General features: G+C 38.9%; 1 protein-coding gene across 1 annotated transcript in view; it reads left to right on the top strand.

Annotated features, from left to right (window-relative positions):
• Positions 1–13,045, top strand: part of LOC104406800 (RNA-binding motif, single-stranded-interacting protein 3-like) — a gene marked incomplete at its 5' end in the record, with an annotated part of 140,101 nt that overhangs the window by 74,846 nt on the left and 52,210 nt on the right. The window contains 2 exon segments of the mRNA XM_010015896.1: positions 6,394–6,490; positions 8,692–8,742. Coding sequence (XP_010014198.1) covers positions 6,394–6,490; positions 8,692–8,742 — 148 coding nt within the window.

A 13,045-nucleotide genomic window follows, 5' to 3' on the forward strand; every position in this document is an offset into this window, starting at 1 on the left:
CCAAAACCCAACATTCCCAGTAGTTAAAAAAAAAAAGAAAATCAATGGTAATAGTATATTTTGCTTCAGTGCCCTTTACAAGCAGTAGCTTTGTAGGACTCGTGGTATTCCCAAGCTGTGGAGGAAGTGGCTAAACCAGAGCATCTCACAGAAAGAGGGTTTTTGCAGAGTTGTGATTTCAGGATTCTCTGGTTCTGTTTCTCTGTGCTGACTTCCCAAACAAGTCTTTCTTCTCTATCATCATACTTTTCAGCTGGTAACACATTATAGGCTATAAATAATACCCTCACTAGTTCATAGTCCACCAATGTTTCATTAGGACAACTGGCTTTTATTTCTAATGAACTCCTGCATGTCAGTTGCATGAATGTTTTGGAAACTGTAATTTGTATGATGCTTTGAGATTAATACCATCTTACTTCAAGAATCACGTTTTTGGAAATTGTGAAAATATCTCAGTATTGGACATTATTTGTGTCAAAGAGTACCCAAATTGCTTAGGTGTTCAGGGTGTGCGGGTGGTTTGGTCACCCAGTTGTTTGAACACACTGCCACTGATCATTGGGTAAAGAAAGAGTACCCAATTTCAGCTCTGCAGTTTTTTTAATAACTCTTTTTTGTAAAGCATGAAATAAACTACAGCACTGGATATCTCTGTAAGAGTGACAATTAATTACCGCTTTGACATATCTCTTCTTTTAGAATGTCAAAATATTTTCAGTTTCATTGGGTCAAAACCATCTAAAAAACATCCCTTATGAGAAGAAGCTCTTACTATTCAGAAAAATTGATTTTTTCACCAGAAGTTACTCAACTGTTGTTCCATTCTTTGGTTGCATCTTTAAAATGCTATCACCTGAGGATCACCATAACCTTTCGTTACCCAGTTTCTTTTTAGCTTCCCAGGCATTCACTTAATAGTCTCTACATATCCTGTAGTCATAAATTTTTACTGATTTTCATAAGCCTCTTTAATTGCAAGTACAATAAAAATCTAGCTCGTGGGTTTTATTTTATCTAAGTCCAGGAGCACCTCAGTGCTTTGCTTGTAAAATGTGCAAATGTGATTTGTTGCTCACTGACACAAAACACGGGTATCGTAGAAGGTGTGTGGCTGTGTTGAATGAGAGTTAAAGGCTCTTAAACGCTATGGAATTAACCAGATTAACTTAATCATCAGTGAAGGGGTTTTAGGCAAACATACTGCCTTTCCTCATAGCGAGGACAATCTAGAAGTGAGCACAAAGCTGCTGCTTGTGCCCCCTTGTATTGATGGTGTGTCCATACCCACCCTGTGGTTAAAATGCTGCATAATACTTTAGCAGTAAGGTGGACCAAGCCATTCAGAGTTGAGTGAAGCAGTGCTACCTAAAGGTCTGTAAAACAAAGACCACTTCCTTGTAGCAAGCTTCTTCAGTGCAGTGGTCAGGTTAAGCAGGTGTTGACCTTGCATGCAGCTCTAGATGTGTTGATGTGCTGTGATAACCATGAGTTGCGCAGTCCTTTGGATGCCCATCAGTGTGGAGCTTAGTGACCTGAGGCTAGAGAGGGGAAATGTAAAGATACCTAAGGCAAGGTGACGATTCAGGTGAGGTGTGAATTACCAATAAAGCTTAAAAAGAAAGACTGACTGCACATGCTGACGGCTATTAGAGTTTTTTATAGGGTTGATAGAAGATTGGCAGATATTTTGGGTTCGGGCATAACCAAGCCTCAGGGAAGAATCTGGACTTTTGTATGTTGTCCACATGAAAAGGTGGGTTCTTATTGCTCGTGGTGTAGTACTATTCACTTTTATTACTGTGTAACTTCATATTTGCCTTGAAAATCTATAGCAGGAATAAAACAAAAGAGTGAGAGAGAGGCTTTGGCTAAAAATAGCTAAGTTTTTTCCTCACAAGGGAATAGATAATTTTCTTCTGAGTCTATTACACTGTAAAGCTTGATTCTCCATTTCATTATATTGGTTTTATGCCCACGTAACTCTGTTTAAGCATCCAGTGCAGTTACATTGGTGTAAAACTGATATAATGGAGTGGAGAACATGTACCATAGCAGAGCAGTACGAGATACTGGAGACGTGGTAACCACACACTTCAGTAGATAAGCTCTTTTCATCTGCCAATCTCTCTGTGCCTTTTCTGTTTTATATTCAGCCTTTTCTGAACTGCATTTACAAAAGTATGCAGGTTTTGTTTGGGGGAGTAGTGTGCCTGTTGTAAAATGCTATTGATTTTTCAATTTGTGGTATTAATATTGTTTTGGTGATTTAATGCGCTCATACAAAGAACAAAATAGAGCTCTTGTACTTGCACTGTAAGGATGCTCATTTAAAATGTTCCTGAGGCTTGAGTCTTCTTGGCCATTTGACTAAGGCTGCAACGTACTGCAACAGTTTAATATCTGATATCTGGGGGACTATACTGTGCATCTGCTGACCAATGGGCTTAATATTCAGATAGGTCTTTTCCATCTCAAACATCTGACTATGTGGCTTATTGCAACAGAAAATTGCTGCCTTGATAACGCTTGGTAATACTCTTACATTATGTGAGCCCCAGGATACTATTTATGAATCCAGCTTTTTCAGTACTGCCCGCAGGCACGAGGCATGAGCAAATGGTGTTTATTGCAGTGCAAATAGGATCTTGCTCTTGTGCAGATTCTGTGTGGAAGTTTGCACATTCCCCCGTAGGAGGAGAACCATATGGATTTTTTTTCTTCTTTTTTTTCTGGCTTTTTGGCAGGGAAATAGCGGCCAGACACTACAGATAATGCAGTCCCCAAATATGGAGGGAGGGCTGATGCAGGAAGGGGAGTATGTGCTTTGTCTGTTAAGCAACAGCTTAACACATTGCCTCTGTGTTCCTGATGATGCATGGAGAATATGGTTCTTTTTAACTTCTCTTCAAAACATTTTCTTTTGAGCCCTTTTGTAGACCACTCTTCAGGAACATCCAGGAACAGCTTTTTGCCTCCTAGTCATGACTTTTCCCTATGCTTATGGAATCTGGGCATACCGAAAAGATCTATTTTTAATATAAGGACAATGTCCATTTTGCCTCACCCCTGCCACCTGCCTTTCTATGCTTTTGCTTCTAGCATTGCAGTTGCAGATGAGGAGCGGGGACACTGGATTGTGCCTGCAAAGAACTGCATGAATGAAACTGCGTTTGCGGAAAATGCAGCTGAGATTTCTGGAGAGCTCTCCTAGAGCCCACGGGTCAACTGTCACAAAGCCTACAGCTCTCAAAGTGCTATAACAGATACTGTACATTTTAATGCCAGGAAACTTGGGGGTGTAGTTGAACATACCTAAAATGAGTCAAAGCCAGTATAACTTATCTCTTTCTACTTCTTTTTCTGATGTACATATTCTGATGACTGAGATTCTTGTATTCCTTCAGTCTTACTTATAACATGCATCTTCCACTTCATTTCACCATTCCCTAAGCTTAAAGAAAAAAACAGGGAAAGCCTAAGATCAAGTACAGCAAGGTGAGCAGGGGCAGATCTTGTTGGGATGCTCTAGGGATTACACCAGAACTGGCTACTCTTACGTTTTTGATCCTCCTCTCTTTCATTAGGTCCCCAGCATGTCACTTATGCCAATTACATATTAGGATATTAACCTGTTTTTATGTAAAGGGAGTTTGAGGAGATGCCTCTGTGTCCCACAGGTGAGAGCATGTTGAGCCTTCCTTGTGAGTGGGCTCTGCCAGACCAGTACATGGCTCCAGCACTCCAGCAGGTTGAGCATCCCACATCTGGGGGAGAGAGGCTCTGCTTCAGACTGTCACTGTTGGCACTCTTATCCTCACCATATCACTGTACTTCATGTGTGGCAGAGATATCCACCCACTTTTTTTAGATCCTTTTGGGCACAAGTGATGCTGTGGCAGGAAGACAAGCCTTTGTCTCTGGATGTAGGGGATTCCTGGTTGCAAAATATTTGACATGCAGGCCGTCACAGTGACTCAGGTTGTTAAACTTAATTTGTTATTATTAAAATTGGAATATATTAACTGGATTTTCTCACACAGTCATTTGCTGCATCAGATTTCCTTCCTTTCTCTTCTTTGATGCTCTGATGCATGAATTTTCACAGTCTAGCTGAGTGTCCTGATAGTGTGTTTTATTTGATGCTTATTTGAGAGCATTCCAAACTGCGACAGATAAATGGTATTGGCAGGGGTGTTGGAAGGGTTGTATTTTTCACATTACCGGAGTGTATATTCTACAAGCTTATGTACTATTCAGATAACTGCGTTTCTAAGCTGAAACTGAAATGTTTAGCTGTCTGTCAAGTTCTTGGCTTAGCACACGTTTTCTGTAAATTTCATAGTATTTGCTGGGATTTGCTGGAGAGTTTATTCCAAAGAGTCAGCACTACTTCCAAATGGAAAGTTATTTCTTCCCTGTGCTGATCTTTGTCCGAGCAGTTCATACATAGTCTGAGCACAGCATCAGTTGCAGACTGGTGGACAGAATGAGAACAGAATGAACAAAAATGTTTGGCTTTTTTTTCCCAAGAGAGTTTTGTTTTTACATTGTCCTTCACTTTAAGAGGTTTATATGTATTTCTATGCATTAGACATTTTACTCATAGAGTAAATTCTCTCAGTCTGCCATTGACTGCTCTCATTTGCTGTGCACAGCATTTTTTAGTCCATCCACTTAGCAAGAGTATAGCCAAAGTGATTTCTGGTTAACCTTATCTGGGAGAAGACCCCAGTAACACGATGTAGATAACATATGTATCATGCTAATACCATAGACGAATGCAGCTAATGGTATAAAAATCCTTCTCCTCCTCCCCCCCACCCCTGCTGTGTTATTTGAACTTAATGTCTGATACAAGCAGTGGGATACAAATGCCTCTAAGTTCTCATAATAGGATACATATAAAATTGGGCAAAGGCGCAGTTTTAAAATAGTCTCTGTGCAAGCGTTGTAGGGGCAGATAAATGTTCCTAAAATAGCAATATATTTCAATTAAACAATCACTCAGACGCCACCTGCTGCTTTTGGCATTTTAAAATCTTATTTGGAATAGAGAGAACAAATGATTGCTTCTCTGTCTCCCTCTCCCCTCCTAACTTTGAAGGTTTCTGCCCAAGCTGCAAAGACAGCAGCCTGTTTTTTAGAGGCTATTGGTTGGATGAAATTGGTGGTTATTTGAGCCTGCATCCAGAATGAATGCATCAAGTCTGAACTAGACTGATTAGTACTAAATCCAGGATGCCAGGGCGATCAGGAAATAGAACACTTGTTTAAACACCAGCAATGATATTTTTGTTGCATGGCTCTCATGGAAAGCTACTGTTGATTGCCTCAGTGTGGGGAGAAAAAAAACACACAACATCAAAAAAAACCATAAAAAGGCAGGGAGTGTAATACACTTCACTGTTACAGAGAGAGCATATGTGCAAAATCTTCTGTTACATGTAAGATCGATGAACGCTGTATGAGAAGGATCTGCATGGGATTTAAATCTGACAAGAGGACACTGCACAGGAGTGTTTCTCGGAGTCCAAAATAGCAACATTTTGACAGCTGTAAGACCACAAACATTGTTTTCCTAAACAATTTTATTTTTCTGGTTTACAGTTAAAACTGGGGGAAGGGCAAATGCAAAAATCTTCACAAGCATATTAAGTACTTACACAATCCATCAGTGGTGATATTTTCCAAGTGATTATTTTATCAATAGTCATTAACCCACAGGGGACAAGAAGGAATATAAGATTTATTGCCATCAAGCAAGAGATAGTGCAACTTCAGCTCATAGCATGCAACAGTGGAAATAAAAACAACTAATTCTGAGCTTTTCAGTGCTGCCTGGGGCATGTACGTTCATAATTCCTGATGCATTTCACCAGAAGGAGGGGTTTTTGCTCTCTACCTAGATGAATATGAAAACTTCAGCCAGAGCTTTTGTAGCCATTCCTTAATAAAATAAGTCAGGCATGTATGTGGAATGTGTTATTCTCAGCACTGAAGCAGTAAGATCTGAAAAGAAAACAGTACTGCAGGTAGAATTGAAATCAGTAATATTGTCTTCAATATCGCATAAGAAATTTCTTTCACTAGCTAGCACTCTGGAAAATCAGCTGTCTTGCATTTCAGATAATTACTTCTTGTATCCTAAAGTTCTATATTTGTGCTAGTTGAAGTGAAAAAATACTCTGTGTGTAAATATTCCTCCTCCTTTCCATTTTCAAGATCTGTTCAGTGGAGCCATCACATCTTCTTTATTGTGCTTTTGGAAATAGATGGACATAATTACCTGTGTAGATTCTGTTTGTCTTTGCCTCAGAGGCAGTGAATTAGTTAGTCAGAGCCCAGCAGTTGAAAGGTTCAAAAAATCTCGCTTTTGTTCTTTGTTTGCAGATTTTATTCCTCACCGTACAGTATTCCAACAAACCGCATGATTCCACAGACATCAATCACGCCATTCATTGCTGCTTCCCCTGTCTCTACATATCAGGTATGTCAGATTTGCACTTGTCTACTATGTTTCCCAGTTAATTATGTTTTGGATGTGGATGAAGGCAGAGCTTATACCACAGAAAATTCTGTGAGTGCTTGCGCTCTTGAGTCACACTTTAAACAAAAGGCTTTCTAGTAGTATTCAGGTATCATCTTGTGCAGGGTTTTAAGTGTTTACTAATTTTTTTACACTAGCAATGAAAGCCAAAGTATTCCTTTTATTTCCAGCCACTTCTCTAGTAAACAGCATTTTGCTTCATTTCCAGTTGACAGCAGCAGAAGCTTATCACTCTTACTGAAATGTTTTGTCATTTTGGCTGCCCTTCATTAGCTGACAGTTTTAAAAGTGGGGGTTTTATATTTATGCTAACTGCACCATATTTTGACCTTTTGACCTCAGCTGTATTTGCTCCAGTACGAGGATCATTTAAAAGTGGTCATTTTTATCCAATAGTCCCTGACAAGACAAGTTGAGGATAACTGTCCTCATATTCTTCTTCAGTCTCACACACGCTTTGTGGTTCAGAATTTCTTTTCAGCGTATCCCTCACAGATCTCCACTGGGAAATTATTGCCATGCTCTGGCTTTCTGAGATGGAAGTCAAAACCAGGTTGTATAGTTTTATTATTAGCTGCTCTCTGGAAAATATCACTTCACTCTGAAGCTGGTCGTCAGCTGTACATTTTCTCATTTCAGTTATTTCTGTCCTATAGCATCAGTGCTCTTCCTGAGTCCTACCTGAGATAAGCTATTCAAACTCTCAAAGCCACGTGGTGGGTTGTTCTTAATGTTAGGGTTGATTTGTTGGGAGTGAAGTTTGCGATGGTGTGCTACTGCTTACAGGTAGTTCTTGTGCTTACACTTACTGTGTTTTAAACTTGATCATCAAAGATAAATGATTCTTGTATGGCTACGTAACACTTGTCAAACAAAAGATGTTCTGGTGAGATAAATCCAGTAAGTTTCAGTAAATGGTAACAGCGAAGAAATGTCAGTGCCAGAGACATGCAAGTGCAGCTCACATGCACGTTTCTCAGTGGCAAAGCTGGCTTAAGAGTCATACCTCCTTCCTTTTCAGGTCACTGAATTCAGGCCACCCAGCCACTTACTCCCATCACTGCTCCACAGTTCACAGCTGCTCCCTTCTCCCATCCTGACTTGAACTACAGCATCAGTTCATGGTTTGATGCATTTGCACCAAAACCATTGATTTTTTATTTTTTTTTTTTAATCCTATATCATTTTCCTTAGATAGTTTGCAGTGTAAACCCAAAGGCGTTTGCCCATCTCTGTGAGCTTTGGGATAGCTAGTGAGGTGCCCACTGATGTGCACAGCTGTATTTTCTGTGTATTTCCTGTGTTTAATGGTGCTCAGACTCATGCAAAATGAAACTAGGATGCACAGTTCTTGGGGTTGAGTCTTAGTAATGATAGCATGTGGTCATTCATGCTTAGCCCAAGAGGGACTTATGGCTCAGAAATGCCACCACAAATACACAAACACTCTCCGATGCATTTAATTGTTGGTAAAATTGGTATATCCATGAAATCTGTTACTTGTCAGTCATAAGGCAGAAAAACAAGACTGGTAAGGCATATAGAGCTCTGATGGAAATGGACCCCACGATGCCCAAGGTAAGAGCTAATCCTGGTGGGCAGGGACATCTTAAGCCAGCTTTGCCGTGGAAGCTTTCAATTAGAATAAGCTTCAAAACCTCTGAATTAGATCTGCAGTTCTTACTGAAAACAAATCATTCTGGGGTCTCTGAATATGTTACATCTTTTAAAGTTCATACAGATACTTTTGAAAATAAACTTTGAACATTTTATGTCTCCTGCACTGTCAGTTGGATGACATGTTAATGACTATATTAATGGATAAAAGCAAACAATACAAATGAAAAGTAGGACAATGTGGAATATTGAAGACTGCTTTATGAGATAAAACGGTGTGGATCATAGAAGTGGCGCAGTGGTTCAGACTTCTGACTTTGGTAGAAAACATCATCAAATGAAATCTGAAAGCTTTTTCCTTTGTCAGTATCTTTATGAAGCATAAATGATTTTTGCATTGAATTACATGACCTAAGTCCTTTGCCAAAATTAGCTCCATAGCTGTAATAGAAAGAATTTTTTCAAGTAAGTCTTTGAGTTTTGTTTTAAACTTTCTGTGCTAATTAAAAGTATTTGATATGCAGGTCCAGAGTACTTCATGGATGCCTCATCCGCCATATGTTATGCAACCAACAGTAAGTGGATACTTGCTTATATCCAGCTAAAAGTGCTTACACTGTAGCCTAGCTCTGCTTGTCAGCCCCATTAAAGCCCAAGGTCATGTAAGGGCAGCTAGCTTTTTGACAAGACCCCTCTGCTGTAAAGATTCTGCTTCTTTAAGGAGCACCATTTGATTTAGTGAAAAGGGGAGGATGGTTGATATGTTATCTAATTGCACTGATATAAGAGAATAACAAGCTCTAAAGTGTTGCTTGTGAAGCTTTACTTCAGGGATGGCGAGATAACTTCATTCCTGCACACTCTGAATTGCTAGGTTCAACATATTACCCCTCCCTTATATGCTCATCCATCAAAAAAGTCCTTTGTAGTTGTATATACTTTAAGGGTTCCTCAATGCCTCAGTAATGCATTTCAAGTACTGAAAAAGGGTAAAGCACAGCTGTCTTCCAGAGCCTCTGCCAAATCTGAATCTGTTTTATTATTTGACCAGTCAAGTCTTTTTTTGTCTTTTTTTTTTTTTCCCCCTGAGTAAATTGTCATCTTTCATCAATTTATAACTGCTACTTAAAGCTGCATTGCACTTCTACCAACATTCATTAGAAGCAGTGCAGGTGAATTTTTGTTTACCTCACTAAAAAGTTTTGATGCACTTTGCCTAAATATTAGCCGTATACCAGAAGGAAACAACATACTGAATTCCACTATGTGCAGATCACTTTAGTTTCATTTGATCAGTTCTTCAGGTATGGATCCATTTAAAAGTGTCATTAATTAGAATTCAAATGTGTACTCCATAGAAGCATCAATACATTGATTTATATGAGAACAGTAAAATTAAAATAAAGGTGTGTAGCTTAGGATTGTTTTCAGATATTTTGACTTCATAATAGAATAACTTCTGGTGGGAATTAGCTATACAACAACATGGATATAATTACACTACATGTCTGTTTCTAAAAGGAAAACCTAAATACTTTACCAATCCCAGTTTTTGTGTGTGTGTGTATCCGAGTTTTATTTGATAGTGTTCAGCCAAGCATTTTCAGTACTAGAAGAAGTATTTTAGTGTGGTAATTGGATGTATTTACCCCTTGGTAAAGGGCTGTGAAGAGAAAAATAACTTTTATAGTGAGTGGCACCCTCAATATGTCAATTTAAATTTGCACTCATTGCCAGCCAGAGTTGTGTCAGTGAAAGGGTTTCTGCTTGTAGGTGGGAAAGTAGAGGGACAGTGGATAAGTGGTGTAATGTTTCAGTTCCAGTGTCGTTGCCATTGTGGGTTACCTCCCTGTTATGTCTGTAGTAATCCCAGTCTCTTCACTGAAATATTTTACCCATGTGTTTGCCAAGATTATGGTCTTAAATAAATGGACATGAGGCATTTAGTACTGAAGAAGTATAAAAGTAAAAAGGCAGAACTACCATTCCCCAGGTTTCATTCAGAGATGAATTCTTTATTAGAAATGTCTGAAAAGTTGTCAGAGAATTACTACATAGAGTCTTCAAGAGGCATCAGAATTAATGGCCCATTTTGAAAGAAAATAAAGAATCTGAGTCCATTGTAAGTTTGCTGTAGTTTCATGCCTAACTATAGACTCTATTCTAGGCACCTCCATAGCTAAAAAAAAAGAAATGAAGAAAAGATTACAATAAACTTGGCAGAATTTAACACACAAGTTTTGGTAATGCTGTGAGCTGACGCATCCGGGAACTTTCTACTATGGTTAGCTTTTTACGTCTTCTTGTAACTTAGTTTGCCATGTTATTATCTGAATTGTCACTACTTTACTTCATCATATTTTATGAGATGTCCCACTGGAAACCAGTGCAGATAAATATTACATCCCCCTTGCCCCAGGAACAAGAATGTTTTGTTAAATCTCTATTTTTCGTGAGTAGAGATGAACTCATACATAAAGCATAGTTTGAATTGCTCGAACACTGGTGGATAATTCTTTGGTTTGATTAAAAGTTTCTACTAAATCATGTCACTGGATGATTAGCTTTTCATTTCTGACAGAAAGTCCTAGTTGATATTTATGTATGATTTAACACCACATAGTGTTCCTCATGATAGGAAAAATAGGCAGGACCATGCTGTAGAGGAGACAAAGGAGGTTTTTTAGTCAGCGTGCTGCTCACAGACAGGACAGTTTTCTCCCCGGCTGGCAAGCTTGCCGATGGGAGGGAAATGCTGTGCTGCACGGTGCTACTGCCCTGTGTCTGCCTGCCTCTTCTCTGCCTGCCCATCTCATCTCCTGTGCCACCTGCCTGCCCGCTCATTTAAATACCATGCTTTTCCTTCAGTAGGTTGGCCTCCCAGCCATTCTGCTCATTTATTTCCCTTTACATACAGATTTCAGATACATTTGCCTGATGCGTGCCTGCGTGTATTCTGTGTCCATTTACTCGGTGGATTAAAAAAAGAAACGCTATAGTAAAAGATTATATCTCCAATTCCTTCCGTAGCTTTTTAACTACAACCAGATAAACCTCAGCCTAACAAGTAACAATAACTTATACATTAACTGGAAAAGATTTACATATATTTCTTTCCATTTCCTAAGCGTGTTTGTCTTCTTACTTTTGTGATCTCCTTGAAAGCAGATAACAACCAAGATGTCATTCTATGAGAAAAAAAGAGTCTCTTTTTGTTTTCCTGGTGGGAGAAAGTCAGATGGACAGTCAAGGACTCTGTAGGTGCATCATAATTTGCTCATGATTTTCCCTGTAATTTAACCTTGATGCTGTAGGTTGATGCCAATGAGAAACTGCAAATAAAATTTTAACAGGGTTTTGTTTTGGGGTTGTTTTTTGTTATCAGTGATTTTTGCTAGCCTTATACTAAGAGCTATGGAAAATTAATGTCAAATAGGTTGAGGTAGCATTGCTATTTCAGAATAAATAGTATTAAAAATATTCTTCTGATGGCATAGTAGGGTCACATGTGAAAACCTCTCACATATTTGTGTTTGCACACCCTTCAGGGTTTTGGAAACCAGGATTCCTGAATCATGTGAACATGATGAAAAGTTTACCTTGAGGCTCATGTGTGACTCAGACACTTTTGAAAAATGTGCCCTTTGTAAATTGAACCTTCACCACTTTTTGACCATATTGACTGCACTGTGTCCAAGTAAGAATATCTCAGATTTGCCAGATTTGTTCCATTGCTACATCCCCTGGTCCCCCTCCCTAGCTGTAATGGAAGACAAGCTCCAGAAGAGTTACGGCAGTGTGGGTTTGGATTTATATTGGCATAACATTTAATGCACTGACGGCAGTCTGGGCTCCGTGTAGTTAACTACAGCTTTCAAAGTACAGTGCTCACTCATCCCTACTTGAAACAAGTCTTGTATTTCATTACTGCCCGAGGATAACAATAGATGGATAGTGATGACAGAATCAAAACATAAATGGGATAAGAGTTATTCTGCGGATTTATAACATTTGCTATATTAGTGTGTTTTTCCTGTAATCCCCAAAGGCAGGCTGACAGCTCAGGGAAAACTTTGAAAAACATGTTGTTTAAAGTCAATTCACATATAGATAATCTTCATTTTTATGAAGAATGACATTTGTGTAAAACTTTCTTGAATTCAAATCTTTATTACAAATAATACATGTACTCTTCCTGTCTAAAGGCAAATTATTTTAGTGAACCAACAGAAATGCTCTACCCTAATACTGGATGTGCACTCGTTTTACACTTACTGTCTTTAATTTGCAAGTAAAACTGTGCGACTATAAGTAATCACTGGGTAGGTGCAAATAGACGTTCTTGTCAGTCTGGAATAGTTTCTGCACAATAGCTGCAGAAGGAACATGCCAGTGGCATGAAGGGTGCAAGCAGAGCAGTATATGGAAAAGCTGCTATTGATAACGATAAAGTCTGTTGGGGAGAACCTCTCTTCTGGATGTTTCTCAAGCCCTTACAGCCTTTTTAGAAAGGTCAATGTCTTAACAAGCACCCTTATTATTATTTTTTTCTTCTGTCTTCCTTCCTCTGGGCCATGGCTGAATATAATCTGTCTGTCTTTATAAGCAACAACAAAAACCTTTCTTATTTCATAAGCATTGTAAAACCCCTACTTTGGTGAGAACGAGGCTGAGTAAGGACTCCAGATTCTTGCCTTTTGATTGTTGTGCATGAATGTAGCGTAAAAAGTACAAACTGTCCAACTGAAATATATCAGTTTTCATCTTCTCACTAGCGACTCTGTTGTTTTGGATAATACCCAAAATACCACAGCAGTTTCAGTGTTTTGATTCCTGTGCTCTTGAACAAAGAAGTTCCTTGTGCTCAGTTCTGTGTCA

The sequence above is a fragment of the Nestor notabilis genome, unplaced genomic scaffold (assembly GCF_000696875.1).
Source record: "Nestor notabilis isolate BGI_N333 unplaced genomic scaffold, ASM69687v1 scaffold7106, whole genome shotgun sequence".
NCBI classification, from domain to species: Eukaryota; Metazoa; Chordata; class Aves; order Psittaciformes; family Psittacidae; genus Nestor; species Nestor notabilis.